The sequence below is a fragment of the Herpailurus yagouaroundi genome, unplaced genomic scaffold, assembly GCF_014898765.1.
Source record: "Herpailurus yagouaroundi ecotype Mexico unplaced genomic scaffold, PumYag 185, whole genome shotgun sequence".
Classification (NCBI taxonomy): Eukaryota; Metazoa; Chordata; class Mammalia; order Carnivora; family Felidae; genus Herpailurus; species Herpailurus yagouaroundi.
Window position 1 is genome coordinate 9,314,908 of NW_024412416.1, and position 13,903 is coordinate 9,328,810.

At 43.8% G+C, this 13,903-nt stretch overlaps 1 protein-coding gene across 2 annotated transcripts in view; it reads right to left on the bottom strand.

The window, feature by feature from the left end:
• AGBL1 (AGBL carboxypeptidase 1) overlaps nt 1-13,903 on the bottom strand; it is an 858,541-nt gene that overhangs the window by 796,804 nt on the left and 47,834 nt on the right. For both annotated transcript variants that reach the window (XM_040493719.1, XM_040493718.1), the window contains exons 2-3: nt 2,780-2,843; nt 389-535 (exon numbers count right to left, since the gene is read on the bottom strand). In XM_040493719.1, coding sequence (XP_040349653.1) covers nt 389-535; nt 2,780-2,843 — 211 coding nt within the window. The remainder of the gene's footprint in view (nt 1-388; nt 536-2,779; nt 2,844-13,903) is intronic.

Below are 13,903 nucleotides of genomic sequence, written 5' to 3' on the forward strand. Positions count from 1 at the left end.
CTAGAACGGTGAGAGAATAAATTTGTTGTTTTGAGCTACGTGGTTTGTGGTCATTCCTTATGGCAGCTGTGGGAAACTCATGCACTTACATAATGAACGTCCATGTAAGATGGTTCTGTTTATTGGTAAGTGAGTGACAACTGCCTGGGACTCTTACCTCTCGGTCCCCCACCTGCTCCATGCTCCGGAGCCTGGGCCTGCTCTGGGCTCTGCCATAGCACATCCAGGACAACAAAATCACCTCTCCTGTGGGGCCAGTCCTACCACCACCACCACCAGGGTGTCTAGGTCCCCCCGCACTTCCCCCACAGGAGTTTCCCAAATTGCTCTCCTGATAACAATCCCACAAGTGCCTTTTGGTCATCTTCAGGTCCGGGGGTGGGGGTACCTCGTAGGCCAACTTTGGCCAGCAGCCGGAACAGGGGCAGGAGGACATCATAGTCTGGAGAGGCTGCCCTCGCTGTGTCCACCAGGGTCTGCAGAAGGGCCTCACTGCCACCCTTACTGATCATGTAGCGAATCCTTCGGTCAGTGCCTGAGGGAGAAAGGAGAGGAGAGCTAGGCCCCCAAACAATCAACCTCATTTCCTCGGAGCAGAAAGCGGGCCTCACAGACAGAGATGGAGCAAGGATCACTTCATTCGCCCCAGAAACCAAGACTGTATGGTTTCTGAAGCAACTTGTGTCAAGTTGTGCTTTTACTCAGGTAAGGGGTTGGGATGGAGGTGTGAAATGGAGAAATAATGGAATATGTAAGAACCTACGTGCGCTCACCTATCACAGCTCTAATAAATGGAGTCCGCTTTCCTGAGAACCTGCTGAGTCTCAGTGTACGTATGTGTACTTGCGTGTGCATGTATATAAACATGCATATAGGCTTACCTAGAATCATACCTTTAAGAGAAGAGGGAATATCAGTATTCTTCTGATATAGGTGTGACTCTTCAGTAACAGGGATTGGGGTGATAGTTTATCTGGAATAATTTAATTTATGGTATACGACTTTTTTGATGCTGGTCTTCAGCAATGAATGAGAGGAATATATGGAAATAGCTAGAGCGATTCCTTAAGAAACAGGCATCCAATCATCCATCTCAGGAGTTTTGAAAAGGGTGTGGAGGGCGCTTGGGTGGCTCAGTCAGTTAAGCATCTGACTTTGGCTCAGGTCATGATCTCACAGTTCGTGGGTTTGAGCCCCACATCAGGCTCCATGCTGACAGCTCAAAGCCTAGAGCCTGCTTTGGATTCTATGTCTCCCTCTCTCTCTCTGCCCCTCCCCAACTCGTGCTCTGTCTCTCTCTCTCAATCTCTCTCTCTCTCTCTCTCAATCTCTCTCTCTCTCTCTCTCTCTCTCTCTCTCTCAAAAATGAATAAATGTTTAAAAAAAATTTTTAAGGGTGTGGAGTTATGATAAAATATACTGGTCTTTCTACTTAAGAATAGTTGCGAGCAGCCCCCCCCCAACCTTGCTCCAGGACAAGCTCAAAAGCAGTGATTACATTTCAACCTGGAAGGAGACCTCGGTGATTCTCTATGCACTGGGCATGGTTGTCCTCACAAGGTGGCCAACAGGGTAGGACATTATCGGCAAAGGGGACCCTCTGATTTTTAATCCCAATGAAAAGTAGCATCCTCTACTAAAGGAACAATAATCAGCACCTATCTCAGAAGGAGAACTCCAAGGTCTCATTCAAGTCTTCCAGACACCTCTGGACAAATTGAAGGAGGCACCATCCCAGAAGACAATTGGCTTCACCTGCAAAGGGTACCTCACTCAGCAGACTGCTGGGAAGTCACCCTGCCATCAGAGGGCAGCACAGCCTATAGGAAAACCTCACTATGACTGGACCCTTCCTCCTGAACCTGTAATTGGAGGCTCTGTGGCTTGAAAGGGACATTCACTTTGGTATTGTCTGTTTGGTGTTAACGTTTCTTTCTAATGCAATGTGGCTGGTATACCCAGAAATGGAAACAGAGTGAATGTTGCAATGTCCTAGAAGGTATATTTTCCAGGACCCTCATGCTGAAGTGAGCTAGCCGAGGCCTGCCCCAGTTAACTCAGTTGATTCCAGCACAGTGAACTCTGTCATCTTTTCTCTGAGAACTTAACAGCTTACCACACTGTTAAGTCCACCTCCTACCCCATATTCCCATCTGCACTTGACATACATTAAGAAGTTGCTAAGGGGCGCCTGGGTGGCGCAGTCGGTTAAGCGTCCGACTTCAGCCAGGTCACGATCTCGCGGTCCGTGAGTTCAAGCCCCGCATCAGGCTCTGGGCTGATGGCTCGGAGCCTGGAGCCTGTTTCCGATTCTGTGTCTCCCTCTCTCTCTGCCCCTCCCCCGTTCATGCTCTGTCTCTCTCTGTCCCAAAAATAAATAAACGTTGGGAAAAAAAATTAAAAAAAAAAAAAGAAGTTGCTAATACCTGGCTGTCTAATGGGCCAACAGAGGGGAGCAGAGAAAGGGGAGGGGTAGAGTCATGAAGGGCTAGCTCTCTCTTTTGACCTGGGATAACCATAGATGAGATATCGTAGAAGAACCACTGAGAGCAGAATTTCCTCCTAAGTTTGGGTCACCATAGGGTGTGTGACAAGACTGAAGAACACTAAGAGCCCAAAGTACAATCAGCCCACTTTACCCTGGGTCTTATTAACCTCAGCGAAAAAGATGGGCTGGTGACAGAGTCCCTGACAGAGAACTTGAGCTGAAGCAATACCCTCCAGGCCACACAGATTCCGGGAGACACACAGCCACATGCCCCCACTACCTCCTACTCACCAACAGAAAGCAGATCTCCGAGAACCTGGAGGATGTTCAGGATGGACTCCCTGTCAGAGGAGTTCTGCAATGAAAACACAGGCAGCCATCTTTATGAAGGAACGCAAAAGGAGGGAGGTGGTGTGGTCAGGGAGGCACACATGGATGTGGCAGGGCTGTGCTCCCTCCCATTGAGAGATTTTGGTGGTAAGAACTGGTTGAAGGGGTGCTTCTTAAGTGGCGGCAATGAGGGGACTCACTGAGATAAGGGTCCCAGGGGCTCTGCCTCCATATTTAGCCTTCAGGATACCTCTTTGGGGATCCATTTTGTAGTAACATCAGCATAATGGGCAAAAGAATAAGCAATGAACTTCACTCACACGTGGAATTTAAGAAACAAAGGGGAAAAAAAGAGACCAACCAAAAAAGAGACTCTCAACTACAGAAAACAAACAGATAGTTCTCAGAGGGGAAGTGGGGGGTGGAGGGGGGTGGGGGAAATAGGTGAAGGGAATTAAGAGCACACTTAGCTCTCTTTTTTTTAAGTTCATTTATTTTTTGAGAGAGCAAGAGCATGTGTGAACAGGGGAGGGGCAGAGAGAGAGGGAGACACAGAATCCGAATCAGGCTCCAGGCTCTGAGCTGACAGCAGCAAGCCCGATGTGGGGCTCAAACCCACGAACCATGAGATCATGACCAGAGCTGAAGCTGGGCACTTAACCGACTGAGCCACCCAGGAACCCCCAGAGTACCCTTATCTTGATGAGCACTGATAGTTGTATAGAATTCTTGAATCCCTATATTTTAGACGTGAAACTAATATAACCCCATATGTTAGCTATACTGGAATTAAAATTTTATAAAGAAGAATGTGTTTCTTAAACATAAAAAAAACTAATTACAAAAAAAAAGCATCAATACTTGATGCAGAGACAGTGAGAAGGGACTTTGTGGACCAAAGCTAGCCCAGTTCTCAACTATGTCAGTGGGCTGAGATTCGTTGTAAATACAGGGCAGAGCGCAGAAACATTAATCCATGATGTTCTGAAGGAAAAGATTCTCTGTGTAGTAAAGATAAATTCTTAGTTTCTCAAGAGGAACCTCAGGTGGTGCCAAATCTCATCATGTAGATGTTCTAGGGGATCCTTGCAACGCTTGACACCCTCCCCTCAGTTATGCAGAAGACAACACTGAGGTTCCAAAAGGGAAAACTGGTTCAAGTCCCCTGAAGTGGCCAATAAGAACAAAGCCTGAAGTACAGCCCAGGCCAGGTTCCCAAACACTAGGCCAGTGGTCTTTGTACTGTAATATGCTTTTCTCTTTCTTTTTCTTTTACTTTACTTTTTTTTTTCTTAGATCTCCAGAACTTATTTACTGACTTGTTGCAAGTTTATACATTTAAATATCATCTCCCCAATTCTCCCACTCCCCAGCCCTTGGTAACCACCATCATTTTCTGTTTTACAGGTTCAGCTTTTTTACATTCTACAGATCAGTGATGTCACGCAGTATTTGTCTTTCTCTGTTTGACTTATCGCATGTAGCATAATGCCCTCAAGGTCCATCCAGGTTGTTGCAAATGGCAGGATTTCCTTCTTTCTCAAGGCTGAGTAATACTCCTGTGTGTGTGTGCGTGTGTGTGTGTGTGTGTGTGTGTCTTCTTTATCCATTCATCTATTGATGGACAATTTGTTGCTTCCATGTGCTGGCTATTGTTAAGCATGCCACAGTAAACATGGGTGTGCAGATATCTCTTTAAGGTTCTGATTTCAATTCTTTTGTATCTATACCTAAGAGTCCTATATTATACCACTCAAGAAGATTAACTTTAAATGGATCAAAGATTTAAACATAAGGTCTGAACCCACAAACTTCCTAGGGGAAAAAAAAAACACGGGGGAAAAAATCCCTGACATTGGTTTTGGCAATGATTTCTTGGGTAGGACATCAGAAATATCAGCAACCAAAATTAAAATAAACAACTGGGACTACATTAAACTAAAGAGCTTCTGGGCAGCAAAGGAACAATCAATAAATTGAAAAGGCAATATGGGAGAAAAGAGTCATAAAGCATGTATCTGATAAAGGGCTGATATCCAAAATACATATTAAAAAAAATACAACTCAATAGCAGAAAATCAAATAATCCAATTTTAAAATCAGCAAAGGACCTGGATAGACATTTTTCCAAAGACATACAGATGGCCAACACATACATGAAAAGATAGTCAACATTACTCATCATCAAGGAAATGCAAATCAAAACACAATGAGAGATCATCTCACACCTATTGCAATGGCTTTAATCAAAAAGACCAGAGATAACAAATGTTGGCAAGAATGTGGAGAAAAAGAAACCCTATATGCTACTTTTTAGGTAGGTTATTTAAGGCACAGCTTTAATCTTCACATTAGTGAGTCTCATGTTCCCCATCTGCTTCAAAGACTTCAATAACTCCCTATTACACACAGGATAAAGTCAGAGCTCCTTAATAGGGTTTCCAAAGCTCCTCATGGTCTTATTGCACTTGCCTCTTCCAGCTTTATTATTCATTACAACCTCCCTGCCCAAAATATATGCTTCAGTGGTGTGGAACTACTTATAATTTCCTGCTCAACCACCTAGTCTCTTGCCTCTGTACCTATGATCCTACTGTTCCCTCTTCCTGAGCCTGGTCAGTGTCAACTCATCCTTCAAGTGAACCAATGGCTTCCCATAGGATTCAGACCCCTACCTCCTACAGGCTGGGTCTGGGGTCTCCCTGTTCTCCACATCACTATGAGCTACCCCTGACAGCACACTCACTATGTGGTAGTGGCATGCTTCCCATCCTATCCCTGCTAGATAGGAATTTTTAGAGAAGGGACCAAGTTTTGTGTATATCTGTATTCCCAGCGCCTGTTCCAGGGAAAGCGTACCATACATGTTTTTCAGAATGCAGCCACACTGAACCATAAAGGAGCCATGAAGTCCAATGTCGCACCCCAGGGCAAAGCGGTGCTTACACTTCAATCCTGGACTTAATACCCTCGAGGAACTCACACTTCAACATCCCAGCCAGGGCCGTGACTAGGGTGAGACAAGTGAGGCCCTAGTTTGGGTGCAAAATTTTAATTTTACAATGCAGTAATCAAGGTAAATGATATTTTAATGCTATACTTTAACAAATCAAAATTACAGCAAGACCTTGGATTGCAAGTAACTTGTTCTGCAAGCATTCCATAAGATGAGCAAACATTTCTAATAAATTTTAACTTGATAGACAAGTGAAGTCTTGCAATACAAGTAGTACATGACGCTGAACATCACAGGATCACAACTAAGCCAACGGTTCTTGAAATTCGCTTTGGTTTATCAGTGCTTTGGATTACAAGCATGTTTCCAGAATGAATTATGCTCACAAACCGAGGTTTTACTATAATGCAAAAAGAATCCATAATGAGAAAAATAGCAAAATATAAATGTGTAACTCTTATTCTAGGTGTGATGAGACATCTGGGGATCCTGAGGCACTTGATATCTACACTTCCCCAGGAAAAAGACTTGGGTTTGCTCTGACACCTCCACTGGGTGCTTTAGCCTAAGGAGGCCAGTCTCGGCAGGCACTCATCTGTCTCTGCCTCCCACCAGGGGAGTCCCACTGCAAATGTCATCCATACATGTGCACAGCATCAATGTTCCCTGCCCCTCCTTAGTCTCCCCCAATCTGCAAACACGAACCAAGAGTCATTGCTGCAACCGGGCCATCATTCTGGAGAGGCTGCTGGTCTTTGATTCTGGTACAAATTCCAGCATGTGCTTGGTGGGGGGAGAGGGGTCCCCTACACCAAAAGACAATGCTCTGAATGCCAGCTGGGTGTCCCACAATTAAACTCGATTCAGACACTATCTACTCAGAGACAGCATCAGATTCCACTGGCTAAAGTTTTACTTCAGCCCTACAAGACTGCCCCCCCCCCACTTCAGGCTTCAACCTCAAAGTCCAGGATGTTGCCTATACAGCTGGGCCTTGAACAACAGGAGTGCGAGCTGCATAGATCCTCTTACATGTAGATATTTTCCCATACAGTACAGTGCTGTAAATGTATTTTCCTTATGATTTTCATAGCATTCTCTTTTCTCTAGCTCACCTTAAGTGTAGAGCACCTAATACATGTCACACACAAAATATTTGTTAATCAACTGTTTACGTTATCAGTAAAGCTTCCAGTCAACTGTAGGCTATTTATTAGTTACGTGTTGGGGGAGACAAAAGTTATACGAGGACTTTTGACTGTGTACGGGAGTCAGCACCCGCGTTGTCCAGGGTCAACTGTGCTTCTCATCAACTGGCTATAAATTAAAGTTTCCTTCCTCGGGAAGGAAGCAGCCCACACAGCTCAGAGAAACATTTTACTTACTAGGTTACCGGTTTGCTATAAAAGGGTATAATTCGGGACACCTGGGTGGCTCAGTCAGTTAAGCGTCCAACTTTGGCTCAGGTCATGATTTCACTTCGAGCCCCACGTCAGGCTCTGTGCTGACAGCTCAGAGCCTGGAGCCTGCTTCGGGTTCCATGTCTCTCTCCACTCTGCCCCTCCCCAGCTTGTGCTCTGTCTCTCTCAAAAATAAACATTTAAAAACTTTTTAAAAAAGAAATAAAACTGCCAGTTATTTTACCAACAAAATTGGGTTCATTTGGGGTAGCAGAGGATTACAAACCGGGACAAGAAGGCCACTGCAAAACTACACACAAGTCCCAAGAGAACAAAGGAAAGACTGGCTCTTTTATAGAGGGGGTTTGGGCGGAGCTGCTATAAACAAAAAGTCCATTGGTGTAAAACTGGGAGCTAGAAGTATAGTGGCTTTTCATTAGCTGAGTTGTGACAGTTTCTCATTGGCTGGGCTGTTGCCAGGGGAAGGAGGAAAACTGTCCTCCTCCTGCTGGGATAGTTAAAAGGGTAGCCCAAACCTACCTGGAAGGCAAGCCTCTTCCTGTTGGGTCTGCAATTGACAAGTGGTAGGATGTGAGAGCTCCCTCTGCTGGCCCCTAGGGTTTACTTTTATTAATTTTTACATTCCCAGCCAGAAGTTCTCTGAACACTGTCCTTTTTGGGTTTTCTGAAAGCTTCATTAGGTAGATAGAATCAACTTCCAGGCCCTCTCCCCTCCCCAGAGGTCAGAGGCAAAGGGTGGTCAGGGGGACAGAAAATTCCAACCACACGGTTGGTTCTCCCAGCAACCAGCCCCCACCCTAGGGTGGGACCCAAAAGTTATCTCATTAATATAACAAAAGACACCTTAATTGCTCTCATCACTTTGGAGATTCTTAAGGTTTTAGGAGCTCTGTGCCTGAAATGGGACAAATTCAAAACAATGTATTTCTTGGGGCACCTAGATGGCTCAGTTGGTAGACAATGCAACTCTTGATCTCAAGGTTGTGAGCTGGAACCCCATACTGGGTGTAGAAAATTACTTAAAAAGGAAATCTTTAACACCTGGGTGGCTCAGTTGGTTAAATATCTGACTTTGGCTTAGGTCATGATCTCTCAGTTCATGAGTTCAGGTGTCAGGCTCCTTGCTGATGGTGAGGAACCTGCTTGGGATTCTCACTCTCTCTGCCCCTCTCCCACTTATGCTTTCTCTCTCTCAAAATAAATAAAAACTTAAAAATATATTAAAAATTATATCTTTGAAATATACATGACATATATATTTCTTGTTATAAATCACAATAGCATGGCAAGACTCCAGCCCTTTGAAAGTGGGCCCAAAGGTGGCTCACAAATGAAGTCCCTGGAATGGTGTTCCTGATCAACACTAATGGTTCTGGATCCACCTCCAACACCCCCAAATTGGTCTTATCTCTGAGAAGAGGGAGGGGGATAAAAGTTAAAAGCCAGGCTGTACAATATTGTGTACCTTGTAAAATGCTAGATTCATTAGTTAATTATGAATAAAGGGCTAGGAAAAGGACAATAAGAGAGGAAATGGAGAGATAAGAAAAAGAAGAAAGAGAGAGAGGAAAAGAGAAAAACTAATAAAGTAGAAACTTACTGAAGAGGAATAAAAGATCCAGATTTAATTTCCTTTCATTCAATTATTCATGCACTCTTCCCACAAACGTTCATTGAAAACCATCTATGTTCCAGGCACCAGACTAAGGATGCAAATTGATCAAAATGCAATCTGCCTTCATGGGGCTCCAGGCCTGGCACACAATCAGGACCTGGGATGGTAAGGACCGTGACAAAGTAAGATGCTGGAAGAATCCAGGGAAGGAGCATTAACCTAGCCAGATCCATGAGTGACGACTCTGAGAAACCAGACCGAAAGGGGTGGGAGGGGAATGTTCCAGCTCTGTTGCAGCCCTTTGTGCTCAGGGGGAAGCATGACAGAGTGTGGTGACATCAGCGGATAAAACTGCTTCCAGTATGACCAGATTGAATGAAGCAGATGGTGAAAGGAATTGTGAATTCCTGTGGGCAAGAAGTGGGTCTTATTCATCTCTGAATCCCCATCTCCAAAGGTCCAAGGATCATCCATATATTGGGTTGAATTAATATCTCAAGCTTATGAATTGCCTGCTTTGTTACAATGCCCACTAAAGCTCCCTGAGAACAAGCATTGCTCTATATGCTTCTATTGTACCTGCCAGCAGGGATATAGAGCTGGACATGCAGAATGTACTAAATCACCACCCCTAAATTGGTTTGACCTGTAGCCAACACACTTGGCTGCACATGCATGAGACATCCTTCTGTAATTGCTTCCAAGAAAATCTCAGTGGTTTCATGTATGGGCAGTAGCGTGCTGAGGGAGTATGCACATGATACTCTCCCCTGCCCAGGGAAGGGGCCACAGTTCATCTCCTCTGAGCCTTACTCCATTTGGTGTGATGATTTAGAGGTGAATCTTAGCCCAGATCTGGGTAAGGAAATCTGAGTTGACATCTGCTGAGATTCCAGAAAGATTTCTTTTCCAGGATTAAAAATAAGAGAGAAAAAAACATTAAAAACAAAACAATGCAAAAAAAAAAATCTCTTTCCTATTTTTGGGCATTGTTGTATGAGGACATGAACCTGGGTCACTGGTGACATCGTGAAGCCACTGAATCAACTCTCTGGAACCACCTACCTGTGGACTTTCAGACAAGTGAAATAACAAATCCCCTCACTTATAAAAGCCACTTTTAGTGAAGCAGTTTGTTCCTGAATTCTGATGTGACGGAGAAAAGAAGGAAATTTCACACCTCCATGTGCCCTCTTCTCAAGCATTATGGTCGTAATAAACAGGAAAGAAATTAATTTCACAAACAACTGTTAGGCCAGCCATCCCACAGAAACTAAGAGACAGTATCGTCATACAGATGTTGTGTTCATGAGGCTCTCACGCAGCCCTGAGCCAGAATGAATCAGCACAATATTGTTTTCCTTTAAATAAAAATTATGGCTATCAGTGGAGAAAAAATGCTACACAAAATCTCAACTGGCATTAATTTATGCACTGCTATATTTACCAATAAATATTTTACACTATTTAGAAGGATAACACAAAGCCATTATCTCACCCACAGTAATAATAAATGAGCAATTAAAGAAGGCAGGATGTGATGTGCCTCGATTTTCCTTTAATGATCCTTTTAAATGAATCATTGAGTAATCCCCTGTTGTTTAAGACTTTCCTATAAAACCTGGTTCTGCCAAGCTTTTGGGGAGAGGCAGGCAGTTGGAAGAACAAACAGTGTCTCTCATAGTCTGTGGGGTTTTGAACTGCAATTTTCTCAAATGCTGTTTCGCATTTGTTTTCCCTTGCTTTGAAATCATCTGTGTCACCCAGTTGCTTTCCTCCTCCTGACTCCTCGTGATAGCATGTAATTAAGACCCTTCACATTGCACATGTTGGAGGCTCATTGGCAGCCACTCCAGGCACCCCAGCCCCCAGCCTGCTGCCCACACAGGACCAGTGACCATGCCCCAAGACCATCATGAGTCCCTGTGACTTCAAAACTTAGCTCATGTTGCTACCACTGCTGAAGGACTGTTTCTACCTTTCTACCCCTCTCTTCCTTAGCCCATGAAACCTACTTATATTTCAATTCCAAGCTCGAGTATGCATTCTATATAGTTCTCCCAGTTAAGCTGCCTTCCCAGCACCCATTACCCAAAACCACCACATGTCTGCTCACATTGCACACTGCACAGCTCCAGGGGGTGCCATTCACAAAGACTACAACATGGTTGGTGCACTCTGAAGTGGTGCCATGTGGTGACCTGGACTCTCTGAGAACAGAATTGTTTGCTCTAATGCCACCTCACACCTGTCAGAATGGCTAACATTAACAACTCAGGAAACAACAGATGTTGGCGAGAATGTGGAGAAAGGGGAAACTTTGTGCACTGCTGGTGGGAATGCAAATTGGTGCGGCCACTCTGGAAAACAGTGTGGAGGTTTCTCAAAAAATTAAAAATAGAACTACCCTATGACCCAGCAATTGTACTACTAGGTATTTGTCCAAAGAACACAAAAATTCTTATTCAAAGGGGCACATGCACCCCAATGTATATACCAGTGCTATCAACAATAGTCAAAATATAAAAAGAGCTCAAATGTCCATCAACTGATGAATGGAAAAAGAAGATGTGGTGTGTGTGTGTGTGTGTGTGTGTGTGTGTGTGTGTGTATCTCACATATAATGAAATATTATTCAGCAATCAAAAAGAATGAAATCCTGCCATCTGCAACAATGTCTTCTACTGTCCATCGTGTCAAGTAAGGTCACGGTGGCACTCAGCTAGTAGACGGACTGGCTGGTCTGAAAGTTCTAAGATGGTGCTATTTGCATATCTGACACCATGGCAGGGATAGTGTCACCTTGGCAGACTGAAGGACTGGGCTCACCATGGACTGTTGACCAGAGTACCTACATGTGTCCTTTCCAGCATGACAGTCAGAAGGTACTTGGACTTTTTATTTTTTTTCAACGTTTATTTATTTTTTTGGGGGGGGGGGGACAGAGAGAGACAGAGCATGAACGGGGGAGGGGCAGAGAGAGAGGGAGACACAGAATCAGAAACAGGCTCCAGGCTCTGAGCCATCAGCCCAGAGCCCGACGCGGGGCTCGAACTCACGGACCGCGAGATTGTGACCTGGCTGAAGTCGGACGCTTAACCGACTGCGCCACCCAGGCGCCCCGGTACTTGGACTTTTTACATGGAAACTGGCTTCCCCCAGACCAAGGATTCCAAGAGAACTGGGGGAAAGCCTCAGAAGTCCAACTATCACCTCTGCTGCATTCTGTTGGTCTGTCAAGTCCCTGTTCATAGCCCAGACTCAAGAGGATGGAGTTAGGCTCCACCTCTGAATTGGAGCACTAGAAAAGAATTTACAACCATTTTTAATCTTCCACACTCCCGTTAGACTGTGAGCTCCTCTAGAGCAAGTATCTTGTCTTGTTCCCCTCAGTATCCTCAGATCCTAGTATGAGATCTTGCACAGAGTAGACACTCAGTAAACTATGGAATTGAAACTTAGTATGCAATCTGCCAGAGTCTTGCTGTCCTTTTCTCTTTGATGACAGGATTCACCTCAAAGTATATTCCAGTGAGAACATTGTTACAGAAATTAACAAGGTACACAGCTCAATTTTTTTTAGTTTATTTATTTATTTTGAGAGAGAGAGAGAGAGTAGGGGAGGAGCCAAGAGAGAATATCCCAAGCAGGCTCCACACTGCCAGCACAGAGCCCCACGCATGGTTTGAACCCACGAACCATCAGATCATGACCTGCACCAAAATCAAGAGTCAGATGCTTGACCAAATGAGCCACCCAGGCTCCCCTCACAGCTCAATTTTTCTATCAGCAACTGAACAAACACAGTAGTCTCCCCTTATCTGTAACAGATACCTTCCAAGACCCCCAGTGGATGCCTGAAACCACATATAGCATGAATCCTATATATGCCATGTGTTTTCCTATAATACATACTTCTGATAAAATTTAATTTATAAATTAGGCCCAGGAAGAGATTAACAACCACAACTGATAATAAAGTAGAACAACTATAACAGTATACTGCAACAGAAGTTATGTGAATGTGGTCTCTCTCTCACACACACACAAAATATCTTATAGTTCTGTACTCACACACTTCCTCTTGTGATGATGTGAGATGATGAAATGCCTACATGATAAAATAAAGTGAGGTGAATCACCTAAGCATCATGACAGTCAGAAGTGCCATCTGTTTCCAGACCACAGTTGGCCTCAGATCATTGAAACCACAGGAAGCAAAACCATGGATGAGAAGGGACTACTGTAGAACCCTTATTATGTGCCAATAAATAGGGAACATCAATACCATCACAGACTAAAGTGAAGAAAAAAGAAGCATCCTATGCCCCTCTCCCTAATTTTCTCACGTCCAGGCCCAATTGTACTGACCAGGAAAAAGCAGTCGTTCTCCATCCCATTTTGAACAGTACCCCTGATATCACAGAAGCAGAGTGCTAGCATTCTGCTACTCTGTTCCCACAGATTGAAAGAACAAGCCCATGAAATTCTAATTCTTGATCTCTAAAGAATAAGACAAAACCTCTTCCAAACTCATGAGCCAGGAGCCCAGGACACAGCTCATAGCCCAAGAAAACCATATTGCCAAAAATAAATTTGTTCTTCCAGTCACGCAGTTTGAACACTCACTAGAGATGGTCCATTGGTTAACTAAAAGACATTATTAAATTTGGAGTTGGTAATGAAAAGATGGAAGGGAGCACTAATCACAAACTTCAATTACCAAAAATGGTTGTAACACCAAAAGTCTTCACCCAAGAGGAAACAGGTAGAAGCTGCATTATTAGAAATACAGTTTAGGTGGAAGGTGAAACTTTCTGTCGAGGTTGAAATGGGTCCAAAAGAGAGAAGTGTTTTAGGAGTTTGAGCCAAAAGACTTATGAATGAAATGAAATGAGATTTGTTTCAATATGATGGGGGCTGAGGTGGAAATAGTGGGGCATATAACAAAGAGGTTTGCCATAATTACAGAAGCTGGATGATGGGTGGCGTGGTTTTATAACACAATGTTATAAAATAAAATAAAATAAAATAAAATAAAATAAAATAAAATAAAATAAAATAAAATAAAATAAAATAAAATAAAATAAAAT